General features: G+C 44.4%; 1 protein-coding gene across 3 annotated transcripts in view; it reads right to left on the bottom strand.

The window, feature by feature from the left end:
* Positions 1 to 467: 467 nt before the first annotated feature.
* nbeal2 (neurobeachin-like 2) overlaps positions 468 to 27,650 on the bottom strand; it is a 33,428-nt gene continuing 6,245 nt past the window's right edge. Inside the window, exons 2-55 of one of the 3 annotated variants that reach the window (XM_083990225.1) lie at positions 26,920 to 27,008; positions 26,539 to 26,706; positions 25,914 to 25,995; positions 25,611 to 25,723; positions 25,266 to 25,348; positions 24,461 to 24,546; positions 24,064 to 24,367; positions 23,833 to 23,939; positions 23,286 to 23,372; positions 22,237 to 22,320; positions 21,895 to 21,993; positions 21,059 to 21,717; positions 20,819 to 20,951; positions 20,378 to 20,497; positions 19,945 to 20,275; positions 19,631 to 19,713; positions 19,439 to 19,531; positions 19,167 to 19,338; positions 18,607 to 18,740; positions 17,298 to 17,457; positions 16,859 to 16,961; positions 16,537 to 16,687; positions 16,166 to 16,321; positions 15,900 to 16,059; positions 15,024 to 15,112; positions 14,160 to 14,900; positions 13,503 to 13,687; positions 13,165 to 13,321; positions 12,125 to 12,268; positions 9,772 to 10,095; positions 8,660 to 8,809; positions 8,399 to 8,556; positions 8,074 to 8,198; positions 7,846 to 7,963; positions 7,500 to 7,657; positions 7,260 to 7,393; positions 7,060 to 7,167; positions 6,868 to 6,963; positions 6,656 to 6,780; positions 6,081 to 6,221; positions 5,863 to 5,993; positions 5,657 to 5,766; positions 5,444 to 5,561; positions 5,248 to 5,345; positions 5,022 to 5,135; positions 4,835 to 4,921; positions 4,640 to 4,749; positions 3,945 to 4,117; positions 3,758 to 3,852; positions 3,555 to 3,671; positions 2,779 to 2,940; positions 2,531 to 2,679; positions 2,310 to 2,445; positions 468 to 2,084 (exon numbers count right to left, since the gene is read on the bottom strand). In XM_083990225.1, coding sequence (XP_083846351.1) covers positions 1,977 to 2,084; positions 2,310 to 2,445; positions 2,531 to 2,679; positions 2,779 to 2,940; positions 3,555 to 3,671; positions 3,758 to 3,852; positions 3,945 to 4,117; positions 4,640 to 4,749; positions 4,835 to 4,921; positions 5,022 to 5,135; positions 5,248 to 5,345; positions 5,444 to 5,561; positions 5,657 to 5,766; positions 5,863 to 5,993; positions 6,081 to 6,221; positions 6,656 to 6,780; positions 6,868 to 6,963; positions 7,060 to 7,167; positions 7,260 to 7,393; positions 7,500 to 7,657; positions 7,846 to 7,963; positions 8,074 to 8,198; positions 8,399 to 8,556; positions 8,660 to 8,809; positions 9,772 to 10,095; positions 12,125 to 12,268; positions 13,165 to 13,321; positions 13,503 to 13,687; positions 14,160 to 14,900; positions 15,024 to 15,112; positions 15,900 to 16,059; positions 16,166 to 16,321; positions 16,537 to 16,687; positions 16,859 to 16,961; positions 17,298 to 17,457; positions 18,607 to 18,740; positions 19,167 to 19,338; positions 19,439 to 19,531; positions 19,631 to 19,713; positions 19,945 to 20,275; positions 20,378 to 20,497; positions 20,819 to 20,951; positions 21,059 to 21,717; positions 21,895 to 21,993; positions 22,237 to 22,320; positions 23,286 to 23,372; positions 23,833 to 23,939; positions 24,064 to 24,367; positions 24,461 to 24,546; positions 25,266 to 25,348; positions 25,611 to 25,723; positions 25,914 to 25,995; positions 26,539 to 26,706; positions 26,920 to 27,008 — 8,418 coding nt within the window. In that variant the 3' untranslated portion in view covers positions 468 to 1,976. The remainder of the gene's footprint in view (positions 2,085 to 2,309; positions 2,446 to 2,530; positions 2,680 to 2,778; positions 2,941 to 3,554; positions 3,672 to 3,757; positions 3,853 to 3,944; positions 4,118 to 4,639; positions 4,750 to 4,834; positions 4,922 to 5,021; positions 5,136 to 5,247; positions 5,346 to 5,443; positions 5,562 to 5,656; positions 5,767 to 5,862; positions 5,994 to 6,080; positions 6,222 to 6,655; positions 6,781 to 6,867; positions 6,964 to 7,059; positions 7,168 to 7,259; positions 7,394 to 7,499; positions 7,658 to 7,845; positions 7,964 to 8,073; positions 8,199 to 8,398; positions 8,557 to 8,659; positions 8,810 to 9,771; positions 10,096 to 12,124; positions 12,269 to 13,164; positions 13,322 to 13,502; positions 13,688 to 14,159; positions 14,901 to 15,023; positions 15,113 to 15,899; positions 16,060 to 16,165; positions 16,322 to 16,536; positions 16,688 to 16,858; positions 16,962 to 17,297; positions 17,458 to 18,606; positions 18,741 to 19,166; positions 19,339 to 19,438; positions 19,532 to 19,630; positions 19,714 to 19,944; positions 20,276 to 20,377; positions 20,498 to 20,818; positions 20,952 to 21,058; positions 21,718 to 21,894; positions 21,994 to 22,236; positions 22,321 to 23,285; positions 23,373 to 23,832; positions 23,940 to 24,063; positions 24,368 to 24,460; positions 24,547 to 25,265; positions 25,349 to 25,610; positions 25,724 to 25,913; positions 25,996 to 26,538; positions 26,707 to 26,919; positions 27,009 to 27,650) is intronic. The other 2 variants (XM_083990227.1, XM_083990226.1) reach the window with 2 other exon arrangements.

The raw sequence follows: 27,650 nt of genomic DNA, 5'->3' as shown, positions 1-27,650 counted from the left end.
TTGCAGTAATGGGGCGATCATCCTCAGGATATGGGGGGAAAAAAGGATTCCTAAATAGAAGTGTGCAGTCACAGCTATTGGCCATATTAGGGCATTCATGAAAACAAAACCGAAAGAGCGATTCAACTACAAACACAAACTGATGAGGTGAAGAGAGAAAACAAAGACAGACACACAATCACAACTTCCAACGCAGTTTTTAAGTTACGAGGAACACAGGCTATTTGATTTTTAAAAAGTAAAGTGTATTTTCATCATCTTCCAAGAACAATACAAATGCTAGCTAAATAACTGTTGTTAAAGACAAATGGATCAAGTCCAAATTCAAGGCAGTGCTGGCCTTCACTTCAGGCCTTTTTTTTATACAAGTGACATTTAAACAACAAATAAAAGACTGTAAAGACCCACTCTGACCTCACTTTGAGTGTTACTGCATAGTTAAGATATATCTTACATTCATAACGTTAAAAGCAAAACAGAGCAGTGTTACATGGGTTATAAATGCCCATTTGAACAGCTGGTCATACATACAGTCCATTTATATTCATAAGACAGTATCTCATCTTACAGTAGTTTAGCTTTATTAACAAATGCAGTTTTGGACAAATTGAATGTTCTGTTTTTGTGAGGAAAATGTTATGTTCACATTTCAAATATTCCTTTCTTTTCTGGTTTCCACTTGTGGTAATTTTGTGCATCACTTACAAAGGTAATTTGTATGTGTGCGCCATGTTAGATGGGTATTGCATTTTCCCAAATAGTTTCCTTTGTCTCTCTCGTCATGACACTGCATAACAACTACTTTGTTCCAACCACAGTAAAAGACGCTGGCAGGAAGTGAATTCCTCTGAAGCTCACTCACAGACTCTCTGCTCACGTGTTTCACAGTCATCGTGGATTCAGATGTTTGCAGCACTTCAGAAACAGAACACGACCAGTGCAGGCAAGCATGTGAGAGCCAGTTGACAGTTTACTGAGTTCATTCAAAACAGTTTATCCACATATGAGTCATGGTAGAGTCGCGAGGTGAGTTTTAACTCGGATCAACAGGGGAAAGAAAAAAAATCTGACATATAGTGATCTATATGACATAGAGGATAGGAGTTCAGTGTTTATACATGGCTCAAGACACAAGCTTAAAAAAAGGCACTTTGCAGAACAAAAACCCCCGGGGTATATTCATGTGATGGACAGAATGACAAAACTAGAAGCATTTGTAAAGGCCTTTACTCCATTATGTGTGAGGCAACAGAAGGCTCTCCTCTTGAGCTTCATTCATCCAAGCTCCACAAACATAATAAAAAAAAGAACACATCTCACATACTTAACCATTAAAGCAGTTAATGCTTTAATTGTAACAGTTTTACATTGCTTAGAGCCTAAGGGATTCAGAATTACAGCGTGGGACTGTGATGCACGTCTGGTGCAAGGACCCCCCCACCCCACCCTCCCGTGTCTTTCTTTACAAAGCAAACCCTCTTGTGGTATTCACCAGTATTGCAATATGGAAATCTCCAGCAAAGCCTGCAGTAGTTTTTCAAGTTTCCAGGAGTTTTCAGAAGGTGCCATCGAACAGCTGTGCCTCTGGCAGTAAAGGAGCCAAGAACATGGAGCCCGCGTGGAGTTCACAGCATTACTTCTATCTGTGTCTGAGGCTGAACGTGCATCAGAATGAGTCACTCCCCTGAAATATGATTCAGTGTATACAGAATCTAGCTCTTTGCCGTCCACAAAACAAGGCCACTCTTTGGAATGATGCTGATTAAAAACAGTACACAACTGCATAATGCAATAAAATATCAAATCTTGTAAGAATTTTTTAAAAGTGCTCAGTGTACAGTTGCTCTCTCAGAGAGATCAGTGGCTGAGGACGAGAGTTTCCCATCTTGAAAAGGAAGGGAGGGAGGAAGGCCTCAATGAGTCAGACCACCATCTTGGCGGTGGCAGGTATGTGCAGCCTCCACCTGGCGCTCATCTCATTTCCCAGCTTTCTCAGCGGGAATGTACTCGGTTTCACCTGACGACACCTGAGAGATGCGGCGTGTGGAGCCCCACAGGCGACGGGAGAACTGGCCCGAGCGAACCTGAGAGCAGGAGGTAAAAACATGTTAATCCTCACTTCAGGGCTAAAACAGAGATGTTAGACTAAAGACGCTCCATTATCATCTGAAAACCTTGGTTTTCAACAAGTACTTAGCATATGATTACACCCCCACCCCTCCCTGCTCACACACTCACACATACAAACACACACCACCGGCTCTCTCCTTCATCTCACACTTTATCTCACTTCATGCCCTGGTTCTCACCTCCTCTGGCTTCCCTGCCCCCACCACAATTAACTTCCCGTCCTCTAGTCCCACCAGGATGTGGCTGCACTCTTTAGTGACAGACACACTCCTCACAGGGACCATCAAGGCCAGGGGAGTTACCGGAGCATCCAGACTGTCAAACAAAGAGGAATTAAGAATTTGGTGAAAACCTTTTTTTACATTTTTATAATAAAACATCACACTTTCAGTTTCTTTACCTGTATAAATCTCTTATGTGGAGGCTGCCCTGCATCGTGCCCAGGATAACATACTCGGACACCAGGTGGAGAGCAGTCACCTGCTCCTCCATGGTGAAGGAGGACATCAGACAGCCGTTTACAGAGTAAACATAGATGGAGTACTTGCCCTGTAGGAAACAGGTATAATCATGATAGTGGCATTAACAGACTGAGAAACTTTGACTGTAACTGTGTCTGCACATGAGGTACTCGATGTATCTATGTACCTTCCTGCTAGAGCGTTCCTCCAGCGCGGTCTGTACCACAATGTGGCCCTCCATGCCCACCTGGAGTGCAGAGATCTGGGCGGGCACACAGCTGTTACCTGGGGGCCGCAGGGTTCGCAGGAACTGGCCTCGTCGCACAGAGTGCACTATCACAGTCCCGTCCTGACACAGTGAATAGAGAGTGAGGTTCAATTTCAGTCCAAACCCACTGAAGCTTTTGTTCATTTTTTTGTGTATGTTTGGTTTATCAATGCAATGCAATGAGAATAAAAAAAATCTGATCAATAATAGCTAAATAAAAGCTCATAGAATCACAGCTGAGAATGACAGACTTGTATCTTCTCTTATCTTAATACTATTTAAGATTAAAGGAAGCTCAAAGTGACAGTCAGCCAAAACTGTGGTTTACCCATGGCTCATTTTGTTGCATTCAACTTTCCAGGTATGAACCACTGCTGGCTATAAGATCACAACATCTGTCTTCTTAGACCCATAAAAAAGTTTGTGTTTTGCATGTTGTTTCCTGTAGCTGGTATAGATTATATTCTCACTTCTAATGAGCCACATTACATTTTGCTTGGAGAAAATCCAAGTAGGATTTTCAAGCATCTTATTTCACACCCACACACACAGACCTGGGGCTTAATGCAGTCCAGATATATAAATAAAGGACTTGACTGTATATTATATTATTACTGTGATAAAAAGTGTATAAATATGCAAAACCCATCAGACACAGTAGGTTTTTTGTGTCCTACAAGGGCAACACCTCTGACCTTGGACCCTGACACAGCCATGTCCAGTTCAGTGCTGATGGCCACACAGGTAACCTCCTGGTCATGTCCACAGAGAACTTGCACCGGCCGAGGGGACAGGCCGCTGGAGAAGCCACCCTAAGGGACGAAGAAGGAGAATCCAAATGTGAAGCCGTATCGATGCACATGAAATGACTTGGACAGGGACACGTGAGGATGTTTACCTGCTGTAGGACCTGCCACACTATACAGGATGTGTCCCTTGAACCAGAGATGAGGTAGATGCCACAGAGATCCAGAGCCAAGCAAGTAACAACATCTTTGTGGAGCAGGGAAAAAAATCTGATAAATATACAAACTCACAAAGCTTGGATGTTAAAAAAAGTTAAACATGTAACAATAGGAGCTCACCGATGTGCCGGCAGATCCTGCCCACCAGCTTGCCTTTGCCCAGTTGGGTGACTCGGAGGCTGCAGTCCCAGTGTCCTCCGCTGAACAGCAGGCGCCCGTCGTTGGACACCACCAGCACCTGAGCGCTGATCTCCACCCCGGGAGAGAAAGGCCCACTCAAGAAGCGCTGCGTTCTGCATCACAAAGCAGGGTCGCAAAACATCAAAGCCAGTTAGAGACAAGAAGCAAGAGTGAGCTGTGGCCTACATGCAGAGGAGATTTATAATCGCCACATTAAACTGTCACGGCATCTGCAAATCACAACCTGCATGAAAAACCCAGTGTTCAAATGCTTCTCATCCTGATTTATTCTCTGTTTATGTGATCCACGTTCAAGATGAGTATAAAATAAGATCCATTAAAGCAGATTTCAATTAATTAGACAGTCTTTGAAGAAAATGAGGAGAAGGCAGATGTTATCCATCCAGCTGTCAGGAAGATTTTATGCATCTTTTGAAATGCTGAAAAAGGATCATGAGTGGGTTTTAACTCGCTAGGCTGATGATTTGAATTATAAAATATCAGAAAATGCCATTTGAATAAGCACTGGGTGAGATAATTTACAGAAAAAAAATTCAAGGGTCAAAACTGATGCTTATTTTTTTTTTATTATGTGATTTTTTTAATGTGAAATAATATGTTCTGAAGGGACTCACTTGGGATTAGTGATCGTGGGGTCCTTAGTGAAGGTGAAGTAGTTGGCGATGTTTTTGTCATATGGCAGCCAGCTATGCGTTCCTATCAACCCATTTGAACTCACAGTCACCTGGAGAAAAATAATGAAAATGTATTAAAGTGATGAACATCAGCTAAAAATAAACATCCCATTGCTGCCATGGCTGCACACACACCAGTATGTCTGAGCCCTGGATGATGAAAGAGCGATTCTGGGTCTTTGGTACCACTGCCTGGACCAGAGGAATGCCGTCACTCACCACCTGAGGCACAAACACACACACACACACACACACACGTAAATACATACATACATAAATATATGAGACAAATAATGAGATTTCAAAGCATCTTAGGTCGCACCTCTACGAACGAACGCAGTTTTTTGATCTCCTCGAAGATATTTGCGGGCATAGTGTCCAGGCGGGCCTGCCGCCTGGATGCGTTCTCAGCTGACATACGAGGGGGGTGAGGCTCCTGGATGGAGACAGGAACATAGAGTCAAACTGCTGTTTATTTTTCTTAAACTGAACAGAGAGTCTTTGGTGGAATCTCATAAAGGAGCTGTGGATTGAGGCGAGCGCAGCACCTTAAGGAGCTGACAGGGTGTCTGTCCAAAGTTGCTGATGATGCCTTCCAGGGCCTTACGCTCGTTCTCATTGGCAATTGCATCAAGATCTACTGCACCTGTAAACAATGAGGAAAATTGGTTTTCTGTGGTGCACAAGGGGCTGAAGAAAAAAACAAACTTAATTTAGTAGAAGCAGTATTAACTCTTGCCTCACCTTCATAAGTGCAATAGTAGAAGACATTGAGGGCGTTCACTGCCTCTTCTCCCCTCTGCTTGCAGCCAAAGATCAAGTCAATCCACTCATGGAGGCGATGGGACACATGGTCACATTCCTGTCACACACAAGCAACATGGTGTTATCTTGAACAGTTACATGATTGGCAGCCAGTGTGAGTTTTTTAGACTGTGGCTGTTTGTGTGGACTCACCAAGGCTTTCCTGTGTTTCCTGATGAAGTCCTCTCTTGATGTGGCCCAGCGAGGCAGCAGAACATCCGTCACAGGGTCCTGAGATATCTGCAAATGTCCCAGGTCAAATCCTGCAGAAAGCATGACACAAACATGCATTAGCTTCTTTAAGACAACAATACACCAGCTAAAGACGGAACACATCAGATGTATGAAGCGCTCCTTACTGTTCATGTTCTGCAGGAATTCTGGGAAGTAGAAGAACTCCGGGATGAGCTCTTTGACGTCAGCGGGACTCTCCATGCGAGCCTGCCAGGCGGCTGCCACTGAGTGGAACTGTCTGTCTGCACAGTCAAACCTACACGATGACAACACATAACAAGGTGAGACCAGAGAACAGCAGAAAAAACACTCAGAAACAACATGCACCAGCCAGTGTTCCCACCTGCCACTCTGCAGCTGGATATGCAGGGTGGTGAACGGCTCCATGCGGATCATGTAGTGCATGACTCCTGCTGCATTCGAGTAGTGTGTGCCATAGTGGAATTTGTCAATGGTGCCTGTCGAGTCTTCAAAGCTCTCATACCTAGAAACAGATGCAGAAAAATCATACAGCCATTAGCTTCCTGAGGATGTAGTACAGGCTCCATCAGTGAACTCATTTAAAAATAGACTCGATCAATGTTGGTCAAACAAGGATTTTTTATATAACTACAGGGCAAGGGTATGAATTATTATGTTTTGTGTTTGTTTTTTTCTCTTTCTTGTTTTTGTTTTTCTCTTGTAGTTTTCTTGAGATTTTTGGGGATTATTTTGGTATATGTATTTTAGCGATTATGTATGAGTTGGTATAATTGTGTTTCATTTTTGTATGTTGTTATTTATTTGAGTCTGATGTAAAGGATTTATATCCTGTATCAGATATTTTTCATTAAATTTTCATTAAATTTCATTAAATTAGGTATTATGCAATTATACAAATCTGTCGCCACAATCACATTCAGTCATTCAGCCACTTACTTTTCTCTGACGTTCTGTGCATGGCGTGGGTTGACCACACCTATGGGTTTGGACAAGTCTCTGAAAACCGATGGGTCCTCCAGATCCAGAACATCAGAGGTGTAGTCACACAAGACCCAGGGGAACTGAGGGGCAACAAAACATGCAACATGATGACGCCATGCAATCATCTTTAAAACAACACTATCAGGTACAGAAGGTGCAGTATTTACCACAGGATACTGCGACAGGTCATTGTAAGTGCGTCCAGCGATGGTGTTCAGCTGCATCAAATACTCAAAATTGGAGATTTCTCTATACACCCATTTCTGTTCAACACACCAACACCAGATGGGTCAAACACAATCAGCAAAACTGAGATCTAATAAGTTTGTTTTATATAAAAGACTGGGTTCAATAAGCACCTGCGTAAGTCCAGATGCCTTCAGGAGCTCTTGTGGAGAGCGGGAGCCGAAGTAAAACAGGTTTGGAGGCCGCAGCCCCAGAATCCTCGAATATACTTTGTTTCGTACCTGAAAGGGCAAAAACATTTGTTTTTCCACACAACCACAACATTTAACAAACGTGTCATTAAATCCCAATGAAAGAGAAAACTTAGCATCACCTTCTTCCTGAAGTTGATGAAGTAGTGAGCTTGATCTATGAAGAACAGCTCCAGTGCGGAGCGGCGCAGGTTGTAGCGCCTCAGATGGACTTCTCTGAGCTGAGACAGAGGCCTCTTGAAATCAAAGCCGATTCCTGAAGGCAGATATACTCATTACTCACGTTTTCTTCTTCCAGAACACTTTGAAGACCAGCGAAGAAAAAAAAAGGTGTGATGTCTGCCACCATGTATATTTCTTACCTTCCTCTGTCTCTTCTTTCTCGCTGCTGCCGTCATAGAAGTAAAGATGGTGCGTGGTGACCTCCAGACGACCCGGAACGACCGCCACGATGGTGATGAGCTCACAGTCCTCAGACAGAACCAGCTTTTCTTTCTGGCTCTCATCTTCTCCCTCCACGCTGAAATCAAAGAAAACGACGCACCTCAGCATTTCCTGCAGCGCATTTGCAACCACCAGACACATTATATTCAAGGACATCTGTTAGATGAAACGCATATTTTCAAAATGCAAATCCCTGGTCCACATTTTTTTTACCGTGGAAAGAAATTAAAGCTGACACGAATGATGAGCAAACTAGAGACTCACTTATCATCCAAAAAGACAAGGTCCTCTTCTCCCAGCTGGTCATCCTCCATGTCACTGACCTTTGCTTCCTTTGCAACAGCTAGCGGGAGCGGTTCAGAGCTACGAGGGCTTTCAGCGCCTGATCAAAAAAAAAAAGAATGAATTAACAGAGCACATCTTCAGAGCACCATTCTGCTTAAATGACAAAAAGAAACAAGAAAAGTTTGTGTGTTTTTCTCTATGACATACCCATGTTGTCTCTCAGGGCACTGGCCTCACTGTGGGAATCATAGTTGTAGTTGGGCACAAGTTTGAGACGCATCTTTGAATAGGTCTCTGCGTTGGATAATTTCCATTTCACCTCTGGTTGAACTCTGTCAATAAACAGGGTAAAAGAAAAAATTCAATTGAGTAAATTCCGTGAAGGACAGACAGAAAAAGGACGGCACAGTCTCTTTGTGGTACAACACAGAGTAATACAGATATCGGAGGCCACTGGCAGTACAAAGTTTTCTCTGGAATTAATGTGTGAATGTGAATCTTTGGCCAGTTTTCTCTGGGCTTGTTTTCATACCTGTTGGCCCAGGCCCCTCTCTCACTAGTCAAAAGCCTGCGGAGGGCTCTCCAGTGCTGCCACACCACCCCCTGCTGGTTAGAGCTCAGCTTCTGCCAGCTGAGGTACCTGTAGTTTTCACTTCTGGCTCGTTTCATGTAGGGGTCAACGATCACTTCCTGTTTTTTATAAAAAAGAGCGCAAATATCAAATCAGTAATCTGAAAGGTTGACGCGTCGTTTAAGCATGAACGAAGCCGTCACAAAAAAGTCTGTCGGAAACCTGAAACTTCGATTTGCTGTCAGATCTCTCTTTGTCCCGTTTAAAGGCCGTGCTCATCAGGTCGTCGAAGCAGGAGTTCCAGAAATTGGACATGATGTCGTGGCTCCTCCCAAATGTGTCCAGTTCATATTGCTCCATGGTGGGCTGAACCTAGAGGAACAGAGGACGTACATTCAGTCACACAGACTTACAAAAATGTCATGGATGACACACTAAAATCTAAGACTAATCCATCCAGTGTGCTCCTTGAACGACACACATTAATAAAATCACAGCGAGTGGAAAGGAAAGAGATGACAAAGGTTACATGCAAATTACTATAAATAAAACCTACATTGCCAGTAAATTGACCTTCTTTTTAAAGATGTGGTGACTATGACTAAGTTAGATGCATTAAACAGGAGACAAGAAAGGCTTCATGCTTCCCTATTTATTCATTACAGTGGAAGAGATATTTTTACAACTGCTGTACTGCTTGAACTCATCTGTGGTTTTTTCCTTCCCTCTCTTACTGTCTCACATTGCATGCTTAAAGCTGTTCAAAAATAAATACATCGGCTAAACTACTTGAACTGCAGACACATACACATACACACTTAAGACATGCATGTGAGAAATCAGCCAGGTCACTGCAGCCAAAGTTATGCCACGCTGCCTAATGTATCGCGGGATCCGTATACAAAAGTAATCTAAACAAAACAGATTTATGAGCACGCACTGTCACACAGAGCAATGATGGATCTGCGTTCAGCTCGTGGTGACTGGGCCTGTTTGGCATCAGTTCCCAAAATAACTCAGCTTCAAGTTGGAGCATAAACTGTTCTCAGCCTAAAATACATGGAAAGGTCGGATAGAAAACATCAGGGAGTCTGATTTTGTGATAGCATTTTTAAACTTTGCATTAGATTTCTCAGCCACCCAGTGAGAGGTAACTGGGCACATCGGGCCCGCAGAGATCCAGAGTGTACACTAATATGACGAAGAACAGAGCCAGCAGTATCTCAGAGTGGATGGTTGATTATATCTACTAAGTCATAACAAAAACAGTAGAGGAGACCTCTTGAATCCCTAAACAGAAGATAAATGACACTTAATTCTCAAGGCACACTGACCTTCTGCTGGTAAAAGCCCTGCCACTCCAGCGTCAGACAGTAAACCTTCAGGTCCTGGGCGAAGGTGGTGCTGCCGTTGGTGATGGGCAGGTTGGGGAGCAGGCTCTGGAGGGTGACGGGGTCGGCGTGCTGGTCGAGCAGAGTTCGTACGATGGGCACCAGCTGGGAGAAAGTCTCTGGGTGTTCACAGTTTGTGCCGTCCATTACGCCTCCCGGCCACAGGGGGGCGCCCAGCCGGCCCAGCAGGAAGCACACCTCCTCCCAGCTCAGACACAGCACCGTCTGCAGCAGGCTGTGGAGCTTCACATAGGCCATCACACACACCTGTGGCGGAGCAACAGGCAAATAAGTTACTAACTTTATAACGAACAGCCTGTCTATAAAAATAGATGTAATAAACAAACAATTATATACATAGTTCAAAGGTCCAGGGTGTAAAATTACACTATGATATTACATGTATTTAACAGTTTATACTGATGAATTAACTTCATATACATTCTACTTGTTCTCTAGGGTTGAGCTATACATACAAAGATTTTTTCACAGACAACTTTGTGGTTAAATATGGAAAGTCGTCATATTTCATAAGGGGTTTACATGTTTTAGTAACCTCAGGGTGCTGTGTAAAAGCAGCTAAAAGAAAAGGATTAAAGATTTACTTAAATATCGTAGTATTTTTATTTTACTCTAATTTCAGTGTTGTGTCTTCACTCCCCTAATGTTGTTTTATTTCCAGGACACCCAGTCGTAATGTCAGAGTGCAAGAAAGTGAATTTATTTTAAACCTGACCTGGCCTTAGGCGGAGCTGTACTACTACTTTGGAGAACATGTGATGGAAAGCCTTATGTGTAGTTCCCTTATGACAGGGCTATTCAATTGGCGGCCCGCGGGCCACATCCGGCCCCGACCCAATGTCCGAGTGGCCCGGCTCGTGGTCCCCCCCCCAAAAAAAAACACACAGAGGGAAACACGTTTTGCGAGAACTCAAAATCCCTACTGCAGTTCAGACAGTGAATGCACCACTCAACGCAGCCTAGCAACACGCAACCCACCCACCCAGTCAGCGCGTTGTTTTGAAAGTTACCGGTAGAACCGAGGCTTGATCGATCAGCTGCTCTCCAGAAACGCCGTATCGGGCCACCGCCGCTCATCACGGAGCGGGAGGCTTCGCCGTGGCGGACGTCCGGACGGCCGAGGCCGAGGCTGCCCTCCGTGGTTCTGTGGTGCGCAGCGCTACGGGTCAGCGAGAGACAAGTCTCCCTGTCTGTCCGGGACCGACGGGGACTTGTCACTCCCCACCGGGCCGCTGTGGCACGACACGGTGTTTCTGGAGAGCAGCTGACCGATCCTCAGCCCTCCCATCAGCCAACAATAAACCGTGGTGGCTGGTTAATACTCCACCGGTCTCTCCACTCCTTTTAGTCACACATGAGCACCGTCCACGCAGTGACAGCACGCCATGCTCCGCTGTCCTTTTTTTTTTGAGGGAATGAAGTAACCAATAATTTAATTTTAACGCAACTAAATAGCCTACTTGCAATGGAATCATAACAGTAACTTGATTAGGATAGCTACTTTTCAAAGAAATAATCCATAATCAAATAGGCTACTTTCCCAGAGTAATTTGCCCCAAATGGCTTTTTGCTCCAATTGTTTTTCACCAATCAAAATATGTTAGAAAATAAATCTTTGTTCATCTTTAGGCCTAATTTTAAGACTAGTCTACATTTAGTGATTTACATAACCCCCTGCTGTAAACCTCAGTGGAAACTCAGACAGTAGGAAACTTTTAGTTCCTAAAAAAAACCCCTCCAATTCAAAGCATTAACAGCTACACCTTTACTAGCCTACTATTATTGACTTATTCTCTTTTTTCTGGCTGTGTAGATTTGTTTTTAAATAGCTAATGCTGGGTTTTAAAAATGCCCCTCATTTGTCATAACTTGACCGCTGAAAATGTCCGGCCCAGCTTAAGGTCTCGTTTTTAAAATCTGGCCCCACTGAATTTGTAATTGAATAGCCCTGCCTTATGACCTCTCCCTCAATCTCACAATCTACTACCAAGAGGCAGCAGCAGCAGCAGTCATAACTCTGCCAGGAGCTGCGCTTTCATACAGTACACTCCCTAAGAGGAATGACTGCAATGTCTTTGAAAAGAAACCCATAGAAGGCTTGGTATTTCTTGGTATGGCTTTATCTGAGTACACTTATCGAGTTAAATAAATTCTGCAACCCCTAAAAATTTATTTCTGCAAAGTTCAATCTTGGGTTGTGAAAGACAGGGAGAATATTTTTTCATACTTTGACTAGTTGGTGTGCTGAATAAGACATATTATGGGTGGTGCTGACCTGTGAGTAGGGCTGTTGGATGTAACCGGTGATGATACGCAGGCCGATCTGGGCCATCTCCTTCAGTTCTGTATTCCCGGGGCTCCCAGGGGTGCTATGCCAGGCCTGTAACCTGTCCAACAGGTTCACCACCCCCTCAAAAATCTGGAAGACAACAAGAGCTGTCAACAAAGTGCTCAAGAACAAAAAGAGGGCTAGACCTGTTTCCACGCCTTGTAGGATTTACAACAACATAAGCCCATTCAATGCATTAAACAAAGCGTATAGGCTAGTTGATTGTTGCTCATACCTACACCCAAACGTGACTTTCCACCCTGCATTGACTCAAGTCAGGGAAATGTCAGCTGATGTTAAACATAGTAACTGACAACAGCCACACCCAGCTGCCTCAGCTTCATATTTACTCTCTAAGAAATGTAAAAACTTCAGAAAAACTATTATTTAAAAAAAAAGTGTTCATATATCTGATTAAATTACAGAACCTGTTCCCAGCAATATAATCTGATTTTAAAAGATTTATTATGTTTCTGAATTATTTAATTTCAAAGGCCAAACACAAAAAACAGGTTTTATGTGGAGCAGTTCAACATGAGTCAGTTCCCCACAGAGACAATACAGGTAAGTGACATAATGTCTCTGCGCACATTACCACATAACGTCTGCCATCAGCTCAGATTAAGCTAATTGTCTGTTTGTTTGTTTATTTTAGATCCCCATTAGCTTTTGCCAAGCAGCAGCTATTCTTCCTGGAGGTATAAATAACTCAGCAAGAGAAGGAATAAGCATAATACCGAAAAAAAAAAAAAAAAAAGTCCCAAATACCAATTTTATTTTGAAATTTGAGTTGAATCATAGACTTGTTTTTAATCTGCTGAGTCTTGCTGCTCTACAGATAAGATCATTTGGACTGATTTCTCTGAAGTAAACACAAGTGGTGTTTTTACAGTCAGCCAGCCAAGGTGGAGACAGGCTTTTAAGTAGCAGAGGAGAATAATATCTGTGGTAGATACAGTCTGAGTTAGGTGGAGAATGTGGTATACCTTTTCGCTCCACAGCGTGCGGTTGTCTGTGCCCTCAGCAAACAGGAAGTCCTGCAGCAGCCGGAGCAGCCGCACCAGACTGGGACAGAAAGGCAGAGACACTCCCTGGGCGTCCCTCAGGTCGGACAGAGACGACTCCAGCATCATCTCCAGCAAACTGCAAACAAACAAACAAACAAACAAACAAACCGTGAGTTCATGTTGTGATAATGTTTCTGAACATTAAGACAAAAAGGTGTGGTACTGTTAGTCTTTCCATTGTGATACGTTGCAGGCTCGCTCGGTGCAGATGGTGGAATGTGTTTGTTCGCATTTGAAAATGGAAAACCGTGACCGACCTGCGTTTGATGTCGTCGGGCGGGCGGACCAGCTGGCACGATGAACCCAGTTTGGTGAGGACGGAGAAAACCTGTCCTCTCTCCCTCCACACCACGTCCTCCAGTCCCTCCGCGCCGCTGCCGATCCACAGCACAGAGAAGACGATGTTGGTGAGGAGGTTGCACAGCTCCTCCTCAGGGGTCTGCTGTAACAGAAACACAACTCAGTCCAAACCCAAACCCACACAGCAAACAACTGAAACTCCACACCCTTAAAGCCCCTGTACGGAGCTTTTAACTGGATACGCAAAAGTCTCTGGTTTCTGCTGATGTGTCTCTGTTACCTACAACAGCAAATGAGCCCATCAGTGTGAAGATACGCTATTTCTAAGTAGTCTAATTCGATACCTCTGGAAGGCATGGTCGGGTCGGACCACTGACGAAACGATACGAATAGATACATTACGCTGCTAAAAAAAAAAAAAAAAAAGCAAGTCCCGTCTTCTTTCCGACGTTTCCAAAATAAATCTACACGCGCCGGCCAGACAAACGTCTTCATGACAGTGGGAAATGCAGTCTTCATTCCGCCGCTTTTGTCCACAGGGGCCGCCAAAATCAACACTAAATGAAAAGTCTGTACAGGGGCTTTAAAAAAGGAAAAAAAAAAAGCAGCCATACCTGTGGGTTGGACGTATTGGAGATTGTGTCTCCTGTAGGAGGGTCTGTCCCGTAGCTTGTATCGTCCAGCACATTGGACAGACTGGAGCTCTTCCTGGGTCTGAGTGGTGGAAAGGGTTTGCAGTGCTCTAGAGGAGACGGTGTGTTTGTCAGACTACCTGCAGTAGGAGTGTGTGCACCTGTCTCTCCGATGCCTCCCAGCTCCAGATCTAAGGGCGATGTACCAAAGGGAGAGAGGGGCTGGTACTCCCTCCCCTCCTCGTTGGGGCCAGAAGAGGTGATGTCAACTGCACTGGAGATGAAGGAGGACTGGCTGCTCTGGTCCACCGAGTCAAACGACTTAAAATGGAGGGAGCTGGTGAAGTTTTTCAGCGGGCCTCCTTCTCCTCCTTCTCCTCCTCCTCCTCCTCCCCCTCCACTTGGAGGCGACTGGGACAAATCAGAGAATCCCTCGGAGATGTCCCGCTGGCCACCTTCATCCTCCTCCTCCTCATCGTCGATGTCCTGCGAGGTGCGGTAGCTCAGGAAGGTGGGCGTGTCCTCTATGACCAGAGACTGATCCCTGCGCAGCGTCGGCCGATAGTTTGGTTCAAAGGAGCTGTGGGTGCCGGAGTCTGTGATGCTGGTGGTGTGGGACTCGTAGGACTCTTTCACGTAGAGTTTGGTGAGAACGTCCTGCCAGCCGGGCTGCTTGGCGAGCTGCTTCACGTAATCCTCATTGGAGTAGATCAGATGAAAGAGCTGGGGCCATGTCAGAGAGGAACAGAGAGAGCTTGTTTTCATTACCGAGATGATAAATATGCCGAGGATGAAACTCCCTGTATGCCAGTTTTAACAGAGCATGAATCATGTGAGCAGACTGACCTTGCGACAAACGTCCAAGCGGACAGTGAGCTCGGCTCGGTGGGACAGACAGACCACAGCCAGGAGGTCTCTGAAGTTAGGGCTGGCATCTGTGGGGCAGCAGCAAAATCAATTAGCTTTCTATTGGTACTATAATAATAATAATAATAATAATAATAATAATAATAATAATAATAATAATAATAATAATAATAATAATAATAATAATAACAATAATAATAATAATAATAACAATAATAATAATAATAATAATAATTATTATTATTATTATTATTATTATTAGGATAATTTCTAAGTTCTTAGTCATCTCTAAGTAACTTTGCTTTGTTACTGTATGTTAAGCTGCAGAGAAGCTGCTCCATTCCACTTAAGTAGATATCAATTCATTTTTCATTTATTATTGGAATATCTATTCTTGCCTGTAAAAACAAAATTCACATTTTTGAGGACTGTACGTTACAAAGGCTTGGTATCACTTGGAGGAGGAGGTTCATTGTAAGTGTTTGTATTTGGTTCCAAGAAATAGAGTTTTTGTTTTCCAGGAAATATCCTGAAAATATTATTATTAGAAATTATTAAAAAGACATTTATTGACCTTACCAAATCACATAATGACTGTTTGGTTGTTTACTTGCCTGGCAGAAACCACTTTTAATTAAATCCAATCAACATGCATTCACACAGTTCACATGAAGGTGATGAGTTTGAATCATTAAATTTGATAATTTAAGGATGTTTTGTTTCTGAGACTAAAATGTTGATAGTTGCGATTGTTAAGTTTTAGAGAAATACTTAATAACCTAATTTTCAAGACCAATAAAATTAATCCATTTTAAAGCTCACTAGTGCGGGGGAAAGAGGTTGCTTCATCATTACCTGTAGCAAGGACCTGCTCATACAGACAGCGCACGGTGTTCATGGTGACGGGAATGTCGTCTAGGAAACCAACCAGGCCAAGGTACCCAAAATCCTTGAGCTTAATGCGCTGCTTGTTTCGCTCAGACACTCGCTCGCTTTTGAGGATTTTGTATAAAACCTGCAATATCATAAGAAAACTGGGAGTTTTTTTTCTGTTTTGACAACATAATATCTGCTGAGCAATAAGCCAAAGTATTTTCAGACGTCCGTTCAATTTTTCTCACCCTGAACACTCTCTCTCGGGCCTCGTCTCCAAAGTTTGGAGTGAGCAGCACACAGTAGAGCTGCTCCACGCCCCACTCCAGCAGCACGGCCTGCACGTGTTCACGAGGAGGGCTGCTCCTCAACAGCTCATACACCACATCCAAGGCCCTCACCACCTGATCGGCAGAGGAGTGAATCATGCAAAGGAGGAAGAAGTTAATAAAAAAAAGTACAAAGAAATATATTTTGAGGAGGGAAACTACAAAGTAGAAGGTCACTCCAAAGAATAAGCTGTGTGTGATCAGGGAGAGTTCATTCGGGGACTGAAAAGGTCAAACCGTAAGAAAATGCAACTCCCTTAAGAAACAGAGATAAAAGATACAAGTACAACCTGCTGTTCCTCTCCAACAGTCAGAATGTAGGCGAGGACGCTGTGAAGCTCCTCTGGTGTCGGAGACTTGAGGAAGTCTTGCAGCAGAGTGAACAGGGAGGTCTGGATCGTTTGCTTCTCATCAGACAGAGGGCTGCCATCTTTCTCCACACTATGACCAAAGATAGAGGGAAAAAGATAAATGAGCCCCTTATTAGTCACTGTATAAAAGAGTCAAGAACGAGTATAATTGTTTAAGAATACCAACACTTTACAAACACTCAAGCGCAGTGCATTTATTAGGAACTGTTTCCACATACTGCATATTGTGAGAGAGATTCACCTGTAGTATGTCCGAACGGTATCCAGAATGTACTGAACGCCATACTTCCTCTTCATGCGCTGCTTCCCTTTGTTTATCACAGACGCCAGGTACTGCACGTGGGCTTCAGGGGAAAAGAATACTTTTGTCATCTCCCTTCAGGTTGACATTTAGAAATGTCAAACCAATATGTGAGCTTGTACTGAAGAAGTGCATTCATTTACAAAACAGGGCACAGAAGTGCAGCTTCAGGCACAGATTCACTTATAATCCTTGCTATGGCTTGAACTAAAAAACATTAATATATTCTATCTCTGCTCCACGGTGCCTTCAGCCTCCTTTACTCCTTTCAGTCTTGGCTGTGCATATCCATATAAAAAGGGACACAAACAGCTTCGCCAGACATGAAAAGGTTTCGCAGGTGCGTTACATGACAGCACGGAGGCTGCTTGTGTCTTACCCAGACAAACGGCGAAATGGCTTTTAGTCCAGATGCGGAAATCAAAGAGCAGGTGCTGGTAGAGTTGCTGTAGAAGTGGGCTGTTGCCCTCATTGAATACCTGCTCCAGCAGTAGCTGACATGCCATTAAAACGTTCATGTCCATCATGCTGCCTGGGACCTGCAGGGCAGGAAACAGAGAGCAAGGGTGTTAAAGTGTGTGCTGTGTTTAAGTACGTTTTCACTTTACTACTTTGATTATCATTCAATAGATAGAAAGATATTAGAAAACTGAATATTACTAATATGAGTATTTAGGTTTTTAACTGTTGGTTAAAAAACGACATTTGAAGATGTCAGCTTGGACTGTGGGAAGCTGATATTGACTTTTGTCTGATGTCTTACAGAACAGAAGACCAAACAGTTTATCCAGAAAAAAGGCAACAGATTATTGATGGATGAAAAACAATATAAAATAATATGAAGTTGCAGCCTCCAGCCTCAGCCAAACCTGACTGGCTGTGATTATTACTTTACAGGATGCTCCACGTCAATGTCGCATACAGAGTTTCATCATATCCTGCCAGACAACCAGCATGTCTGTGCTGCACCAGATCGACACCTGATCGGCTGCAGCCGTCAAAGATTCACATCTATTTAAACCATCAACAGCAATTACAATTTCTGAGCTCAAAACATGTCTCATAAAGAATCTGAAGACATCATTTCTACTACAGAATGGAGACAACACTGATCTTTGCTCCAGAGCCCTTTGGCATTTGTTCTGAATCAAAAGTGATGCAAGTGATGCAAGTTTGTCTTTGATGTGGCTCAGCATCAAATACAGATAATGTCGTCTGCATCACCGCATCAAAAAGATACTTGGTGACTAGTAATGCTCGGCTGAGATCCACTGAGCAGTTTGGAAAGTGAAAATTATTACAGAGAAATCTTGAGCACAGGAACTGAGGACAAAAAATGATCACAACCAACAGTGGCCTTCTTGTCTTAAATTATATGTCATTTTAAAATTTCTTGTAGTCCGTAATTTTCAATAAAACATTTTTAAGCAGCAGATTTTGTGGATGAAATCCTTTGTTCTCATTCAGAGACACCACACAGTCTGACAAACTGCATAAATTCCCCCACACAAGCATGTGATTCTTCCTTTGTGAAAGAACCACTGCTGTTCCAACAACACCATAACCATTCATTACACCGCAATTACTCTGCAGTAATACAATGGAAAAGGTCAACTATTCCTTTTTCAGATGCGTCTCGCAATTAGCTCCCACTTGCTGCAGTGCACGCTGGCATAAGCAGCACTTACTTTGCTGAGCATGGCTCCTATGATGCTGGGCCCGTGGCAGTGCAACAGGCTCTCCTGATTGACGGGGTGATGGCGAATCAGATTTTTCACCATCAGCAGGAAAGCAGCAATGCTGTTTCTCTCGAGTCTGCCCTCTGAGAGAGAAAACAAAATAGGGCAAAACAACATTTAAGACTTCCTGTGTTACCCACAGCTGTATTTATGCATTACAAAGCACTTTATTGACATTATCATATCTCAGGATGAATCATATGTCCGTGTTTGTTTCACTTCTCACAGACTGTTCCATTACGCTCATTATACTAGTGTCTTTATTTACACAGACTAAGGTGTTGTGAGCTCTTGAAGTATTACTATATGACTCAGTTTACCCAGGAACACTTTTAATCCATTAGCCATGATTTCACAATCACGCACAGTGTGTAGACGCCGACCCACTGCTACTCAGAACATTTTCATTTCATTTATAAATCTGGATAATAACCGAGGGAGAGGAAGTAAGAAACACAATATTCCCAAAAAAACAGAAGTAAAAGTGTAGATACCCGGCATGAACCGACCTGCCGACTTATTGAGTGGCAGCAGCATGGCGGCGGGGCCTCTGGAGGAAGTCAGCTCTGGTCCAAGCAAATCTGAGATCTCTTGACCACCATTGCAAACCTGCTCTGCCTCAGACACCTGCTCTAGCAGAGGCAGCAAAACCCCAATACCTCCAACCACATTCACAACATCCTGTGGGGAAGGGAGAAAAAAATGCATAACAAAAAAAAAAACAAGTTCACAGTAAGAGTTACAAATCACATCTAAAATGATAAAAGGTTTCATCTCTAACCTTGATGTCCCAGTTCACCACCCTGTGTCCTGTCAGCCTGCCGTCATAGTGGTGATTGGGAGACAGGTCCAGGCATATCTGGCTCTTGAAAGCCTGAAAAAAAAAATGCAAGCATGTTAACAACAATATCTCTGCATGTGTTATCAATTATTTACAGTAACATCAGTGCAATACTGAGTTTCAGTGGCCCACCTGTGGAGTGTAGTAGAGCAGAAGCTTGTTGTTGAGATCAGATAACTCTCCATCCGCTTTGAATAAGGACACGTGATTGGGGCCTGAGAGCAGAAAGCAATGTAGGTCATAAAACATGCAAACATTACTTTGTGTGTATGTAAAAAAAAAAATACAAGCACAACCACTGTTCTCTCCACAGTTTAGAGACTGTGATTTTCTCGACTATTGGTTGTCTATACATTTGATTTTTTGGCGAATTCAGAGACTCACATAAATGATGTCATAATTCAACATGTGTGACGGTATTTGCATCGCAGCAGAGCGTGACATACCTGCAGCAAACAGAGATCTTGTGTGGGTTGTCTGCAGAGCTTCGTGGCAGATGAAGGCGTTGCCCAGGAGACCATCCAAAGAGGTGGGCGTCCCCCACTCCGTGTCCTGCAGGCCCGCTGGGATGGTGTGCACTGGGGAGTCGCCTGCAGAACCCCAGTGGCCTCCCGCAAAGGAGGCTGGGAAAGACTGGGAGCGGCTGAGGGAGGGAGCGTGGGGCGGGAAGGCAAACTCTGGGGACAGGCTGGAGCACGAGGTCGTGGGCAGGTTGGGGGAGGTGGTGGTGGTAGTGGTCCGGTGGCCTGCAGAGCCGATGCAGCAGGAGGTAAAAGGCTTCAGGTTCAGAGACGGGGGGAAAGAGAGACAGGGAGAGTTAGACTGACTGAGGGAAACTACTCAATAACAATATATGTAGACGGTCGGGTGGTGAGTTACCTCACTGAGGGATGGAAAGCGAAGCTGAGCAGTTTTGCGCTGCTCTCCATCAATGTAAATGGTGACGAGGTTCTGGCCAAATGGACGGCGGCCTGGGATGTGGACTATGGCCACTGAATGCTGTGATGAGGAAGAGATTAGAGAGCACACACACACACACACACGTTAGCACTGTGAAGAGTTATTCTTACTGATAAACTGGAGGAAAACAGTTTTTTAATTTAACAATGTTGATAGAGCTCTTCTCCCCTTCAGGAGGCACACACTTCAATCTCTTGAAATAATTATGCTTCAAGGTTACCAGCCCAGGCGGCATCGTTTAGAAAAATGGTGTGCGATTTTCCTCTTGATTTAGTCTATTTTTATTTGGGACAGGCTAAATGAGGACAAATGTTGGCCAAAATCCTGGCTCCACTATTCAGTGTGTGTGTCCACACTCACCCAGCGTGAGTCAGCTAGTGGGTACTCTGGCAGAGCAACAGCCATGTAGTCTTTCTTAGTGCAAACAGCCACTACCAGCACACCCTCCATGGTGAAGAAGGCTTCTAGCCCAGTGCCACTAGCTGTGAAAAAACTTTTTAGAGAAAGAAAACGGGTTCTCTGTCAGAAACTGTAATGAGCAAGCGGAAAATTACATGCGTGTGATTCAGTACAGTTCTCATCCGTCCTGTGTTTCTCTACCTGTAGAGCTGCTTCCTGCGTGGCCCTTTTCCAATATCATGCTGACCCCCTGTGCCAGAGTTGGCACGAGGTCTGCGGTTGTTGAAAAACTCGGAGTGACAGGAGGGGAACTCCATGTTGAGGCAGAGCCAAGCGTGAAAGGCAAACCCGCTGCCTGGCCAGCGTTGGACTGTGGGCACCATAATACCTGCCATAGGGGGCGTGAGATCAAAGTACTGCAGGGCGCTGTCCCGGCCCTCTCTGGCCGCCATGGCCGACAGCACCCGGATGATCCGAGTGCAGTAGGGGTGCACCCTGCCCACCACTGCACCGTTGTTTTCCTGATCCACCCTGAGCAGTCGGAGCAGACCCTTCAGCTCCTCTGGTTTCAGACACAAGGAGCCCAGGTGCTGCAGGAGGCCCAGGAGAGCGTCTGCACACTGCCGGTCCAGACTCTGAGGCTGCGTGAGCACCTGCAGCAGAGCCCCCACCATACCCGCCTCCACAGCCACGGTGCGGCAGGACAAGGAGCCGCAGCACACGGTGGCCAGCCACTGCGCCACCAGCAGCTGAAGGTCCCTCTGACCCGACAGGTCAGGCAGCCACTGCAGGAGCAGGAGCAAGGGCTGGTCGTTACTGATGCCCAGGTGATGAGCGTGGGCATGCTCGCCTTCCACTGCCTGGAGACGAAGAGGAGCCAAGAATGAAAATAAGACATAGACATGGTCACATGACATGATAACTTTAGGTTAACTAGCTCTAACACAATTTAAACTGTAACAAGGTCATCAATAAGAGCAAATTGACTTCTACTGTCTCTGCAGTCAGCAGGGATAATGAGGAAATGTGCATTTAACCATGTTCATCAGCTCCTGCAGCAGCCTTTTGGTGGGTTGACCTTGACTCTTCAGCACATCAAACAGCTGGGAGTAGCCAATCCTCTCCTTGAAAACCTCCTGAGGGGGAAGGAGACAGAAATAGGCTGGAGAAAGCTGCTCCACAGGGAGTAACTAGTTGGCACACTTCCATACATTGGATGAGATCACAATGAGATTTCTTAAATGAAAAGAAAACAGCTTCCCTCATCAGGAGCTCATTTGTATCGGCATGGCAGGCATCATAGTGGTGGCACATTGTGCTTAATAATGTGTGCACAGAGGAATGAATCAAATAGGTTTTTTGGTGACAGAGGGCCTTACCTTTGCAGAGGGCGAGTTACTCATTATAGCTGTGAGGACTCCTAAAGCATGAACTGTAATACTGTCTGATCCTTTCTCCCAAACCTGCATCAAGATAAGGAGGTAGAGTTGATAAGGGCTACAAATAAGCATCAATCATCAGTTGACACCAAAAGCCCATAAAAAGTGAAGATTCAAACTTCGGTCATTTGAAAATTCAAAGATTGAAAATTTGAAAATTCAAATGACCGAAAAGAAAACAAGTCAATTTAAAGCAAATCTATCATCAAATGAATGAAATAATTTTTTCATCTGATTAACTGTAAAGTGTTTTTTGCCCACGCCAGAAATATTGGAGCAGATTGAGTCAAAGTAAGTGGCTGCACCAGTCACCAAACAATCGTGTCTTTGTTAATCACTTAGGTCCCAGCATGCATAAAAAAAAATTATTAAAAAAAGCCAACCACCAAAAAAAACTGAGACAACCCCCCCTGCCCCAACTATTGCTGAAAACCAGGCAACATCAAAGCCCAGGACACGAACCAGTCACACAACAGATCAGCCAAAATACGAAGGAGAAAAAGGAAATACATGCGCCCCCAAAAAACGACCATTTCATGCACTATGAAAAACACGGCATGCTCTCCTTGCCCAGTGTTGTCAACAGGGAATTCAGCCTCTAATTACGAATCTGATATAAATACACACTCCCACACAGGCAACGATTAATCCTAATAATAATCAATGTGCAGCAAAGTTACGAGCAGCTTCTCCTCGTGTTTATTTGAAGTAGGTTTCAGACAGAACAAACACAAATGACACTTAATAGTATGGGACATGTGAGTGAACATGCATTCCAGATGTACAGATACGACCGATAGAAAAGTGGACTCCAGACGACAGCTATCATGTATGGCCGCGCTACCTGCTTTATTTACAATAGAGTGTAAGTCAGACTTCCTGCCTAAAGCTTCCTGTTTAAATAGCTCACAGCAGCTAACGAGAGGAGAGAAGGCTGAGTTTCCTGCTGACAGAACCCATATCGCCACCGAGTGCAGGAGGGGGAGTACCTGGTCCACTTCGACCTCTGTGAGTAAACGTGTGGCGAGGTCACACGCAACCTCACGCTCCGGCCTACGCCTGTTGCTCTGGAAGAGCTACAGCCATACACATACATACACACAAACACACACACACACACACACACACACACACACAAGCACGCAGGGTGCACACACACACCCAGCACAAAAAGACAGACAATTAGACAAAAAAAAAGGTCATCTATGAGCGGTCACAGAGACAGGTTCGATCCCGGTCTCTCTATGGCTGCAGCAAGACACTTGTGTTGTGGGGCATGAGAGCAAAACATCAGCTGCAAGAATGAGTTTTTTGTGAGATTTTTTCACACTGAGAAAAATTACTCAGAGATTGGAAAGCAGATGTGACATTAAATAAAAACATAAAAGAAGAAGTAGACTGGTGATAGCTGACAAAAATATGAATAATGAAAATAGGGTGACAGACTGACAGTTGTAAGTTGACAGAGGGGCAGATATAAAGAGCTGACAGCGCAGACAGACATGTTTTAAGATGGACAGGGGTCAGGGGTCTGACCTTGCTGTTCTGAATGAGCCTGAGGATGTGTTCGAAGCAGTTGTTGTTGAGGAAGACGGCCTGCAGGGCTGGTCTGTCAGAGCACTGCAGGATCTCCGGAACAGCAGCTAGAGTTGACAATAAGGAGGATGTTGACTCAATATATTAATCAGACTCGAGGGAAATTGAATATTTGGCCCCCGTACTGCTTTACATCCAACTAGATTAGAGACCTCGTGGACATGCTCTTACTTAGCATTTGGCTCTGGAGCAGGATCAGACTGTCTTCCCAGCTCTCTCTGACTTGCTGCTCGCTGCTGAGCAGACGGTTCCAGTTGAGGAGCTGGAAGTAGCTCTCCAGTATCGTCCGGATCTCGACCTGCCGCTCCGACGGACTGCTGGAGTGCAGGAGGTGGATCATCGCCGTCAGGCACTGCAGGGTGAGCCGAGGGAGCGCCGTGTCCTTAGGCTCAGGGGAGGTCCGGCAGCACCACGCTCGCAAAACACAGAACAGGTCCTCAACAGAGTGAGGGGTGATGGAGAGGAGGCCGTTTTTCTGATAAAAACAGACAGAGAAATGGTGATCTCTTTGATTTTTGCTTTTGTGTTTTCTTAGGTTGTTGAATAATCACTCATGCAGAGGACAGACCTTTCCTCCACTGATCACAGCACCCTGAAGATGAACCAGTCTGAGTATGAGGGACTCTGGGATCTGCTCACTTTCTCGTAGACTTGCTGTGAGAGACAAGCGTGGTCGAGCCAAAAGACAGGGTTACACAAGGCAAACTACCACTTAACCACACTACAGAGGAAAAATTAACACAACTTTTCTGTCAGAATCCCTGTTGCTCATGCATGCTGGTACTGACTCCAGCCCCCTGCCACTGTGAACAGGATAAACTGGGACAAAGAAAATGACTAGAATAAAAAACAGTCAAAAGGAGGTACACGGTACAACGCCTCAACAAAATTCCTCTTGCAACGCTGCCATGATTACATCACACAGAAAAGCCTAATCCTCCCTAATCGGCTAGGTATTACACAATTAGCTCTTAGCATTTCCAATTAAAGCATACTATCACAGTATAATCCTCCTAAAATGTGGACATTCAGAAACTTGTCCAGGCTGAGATTTCCCACATGGCTTATAGATTAATGCTCACTACTTGTAATTAGATGTGTTTGTGATTGAAACCTGGTAATTAAGACCCTTGATGAGCAACCGCAACTGGACATTTTGACCGTGTGACATGACCTGTTATTTCTCATTATGAGAAAGACAATTTTGCTAAAGAGCAATTTCCTGGGACAATCTGAGAGACAACAAGAAAGGCGGCGTTTGTCCGTGTCAAATATGACAGATGTCAGCTGTGTTTGGGCAGCGGCAGGAACAGTTCTCGTGGTATGTGAGGTCTGACACAGATCAAGAGTAGGGCGGCCGAGGAGTTTCTCACCATGGAAGAGAGCGGGCAGCTCCTCCGGCAAGGCCAGCGGGGAGAACTTATACTTGTTCCTCTCCAGCAAGCTCACCTCCTCCCTGCAACACACACACACAGAGCCAAGAGTCAGTGCACTCCTACTTGCATCACGCCCAGTCAGTGAGCGACTGCCACTAATACTGCTGGCACAAATGAGGCTCGACTTGGTGGCTTAGAGACAACAAGATGAGCTGTTACACACCACAAAAAAAGGTTGGGCAAGATGCTAAATGCATACGGTAAGGGCTTCATGTGACTAAATTCCACCTCCCACACACTCAACGCAGACGATCTCCAGTGGAAAACAAACTGCACACTCACCCTGCAAGCCGTCTCCTCCACGTCTGATAAGGGTCAAACAGACTCTCACACAGCACGAGTCCATACTGCACAACCAACTGCAGGGAGGACTGATCTCCTTGTCCATTCTTTAGCTGCTCAAAACACAAAGTTTGGACACACATCCTCAGCACAAGTTTACCTTTTCTTTAACATGCAATATCACATGTCTGGTATTAAATAATATTTGCATGTGTGATATACTGAGCACGCTGTAGCGTTAAGCCGCATCATCAATCACTGAACTCAGCGAACTGTTTGGAAAACACTCCATGCCGGCCTTACCTGGTCCAAACAGAAATTCAAAAGCCTGATAGCTTCAAAAACAAAACCAGGGGTCTTCTCTGGGTCGATGTTCTCCATATTCCTTGAAGTAGAGAGACATTCATGCAGTTGAGGGTTAAGAAATTCTGTCTGATGCTTACCCAAGAAAAAAAAGACCAATACAGTGAATGTACAAAGTCAAAGGGACAACTTCCCGACACTGAGTTGCAGCTGCTTTACACAACCTCCAGTGCAATCTCTGGAAAAGCTGAAACAACGTCTATATTCATCTGCTTCCCTTTATCTCTATTACAGCACATAAATAGAATTGAAAGCATTTTTATTTCCTAATGAATGAATATATGTGTGTTTTATTTTCTAATGAAAAAATAGAATACTTCATAGAATTAAAATGGCAAAAAAAAAAAAAAAATTCTACAGCCTTGCTTCACTCACAATTATAGAAGAAATGTTAAAGTGCCCGTGATAATTGTTCTGTGCTGCTTATTATTCATCACGACAGCAACATCTAGACTTGTTTTCACACAATAACAGGAAAATTAGCAGAGTTAGGACAGTTGCATTGAGTAGTACCATGTTTAAGATCACAATGACGAGGCGCACACACAGCACATCGGCCTCTCACCTGCAGACTATGATGTAGAACTTGATGAGGAGCAGCGGGTGGGGGGTGCCGCTGTTTTGCTCGTCGTCGGTGCCAGAGAGGTGCGGTGCACTCTGCCATGGCTGGCTGCTGAGGAACACCAGGACCTCTGTGGGGAGCAAGGGCACCTCTGAGCTCGACTCCTCCAGCCTGAGAGATTTGGAAAGGAAGATATGTGAGGAGATGTGGGAAGACAAAAAACATTCAAAGGGAGTTGTAATAGGGGCTGAGTTTACACATAACATAAACATGTCGAAATGGTATCACTACAGAAGGTCAGCGTTTATCCTGCTTGAGGGAAAACAAACAGGTCGAAGCTTCTGGCTTTGCCTTTAATATAAAATAAACGCTACTGCAGCTCACCTCCGAGGCTCCAGTGACTGCACATCAATGAGCCTCTCGAAGGACGCCACGAAGGCTTCCAGCCACTGCTGCAGGTAGCCCACGTCTTTCTGCAGGAGGGAGGAAAGAACATGTGAGGCAGTACCCCCGGCGTGCGTACAGCGCTGGTAAACAATACAGTAGGTGTAAAAATGTGTATGGCTACGAAATAAATCTCAATGGAGTTTGGTTGTGCTCAGCTGCTGCTATAGTATTAAACTAGGACAGAAAACGTGGCACAGGCTAAATGTTATGACCTGTTTTTGTAACAGGATGTTGCAAAGAGATGCAACTCGTGGAGGAACGCCATGAGCCAATTCTTTCTTTTTTCTGAACTTTAAGAGAAACAAAACCAACGTGTTCCTTTTGTTGTAAGTTTTGCATCAGTCACACACTCCACACATACAGCGGTAAGCATACATAAACAACATTTTACTATCAGCACGATATTGTCTCTAAAAGGGCATTCCTGCATTACCAAGTCCCGTCCTTACAATGTCATTTAAGATGGCTACAGTTGAATGAGGATGTTTACAACACTTGTTATCACGGCTTTAATCTGCCTTTGCAGTGCAACTCATCTTGCTACTCTTCAGTCTCTCAGTCTCACACTAAATGACACCACCACCAAAGAGACTCACTCAACTTTACACGGAAATGATTTCCTGTCTTTAAACATACACTATAGTAAATATATCTAATCGATCATTAAT

The sequence above is a fragment of the Trachurus trachurus genome (genome assembly GCF_905171665.1).
Source record: "Trachurus trachurus genome assembly, chromosome: 16".
In the NCBI taxonomy this organism is placed as follows: Eukaryota; Metazoa; Chordata; class Actinopteri; order Carangiformes; family Carangidae; genus Trachurus; species Trachurus trachurus.
This window is presented reverse-complemented; position numbering and strand designations above follow the sequence as displayed.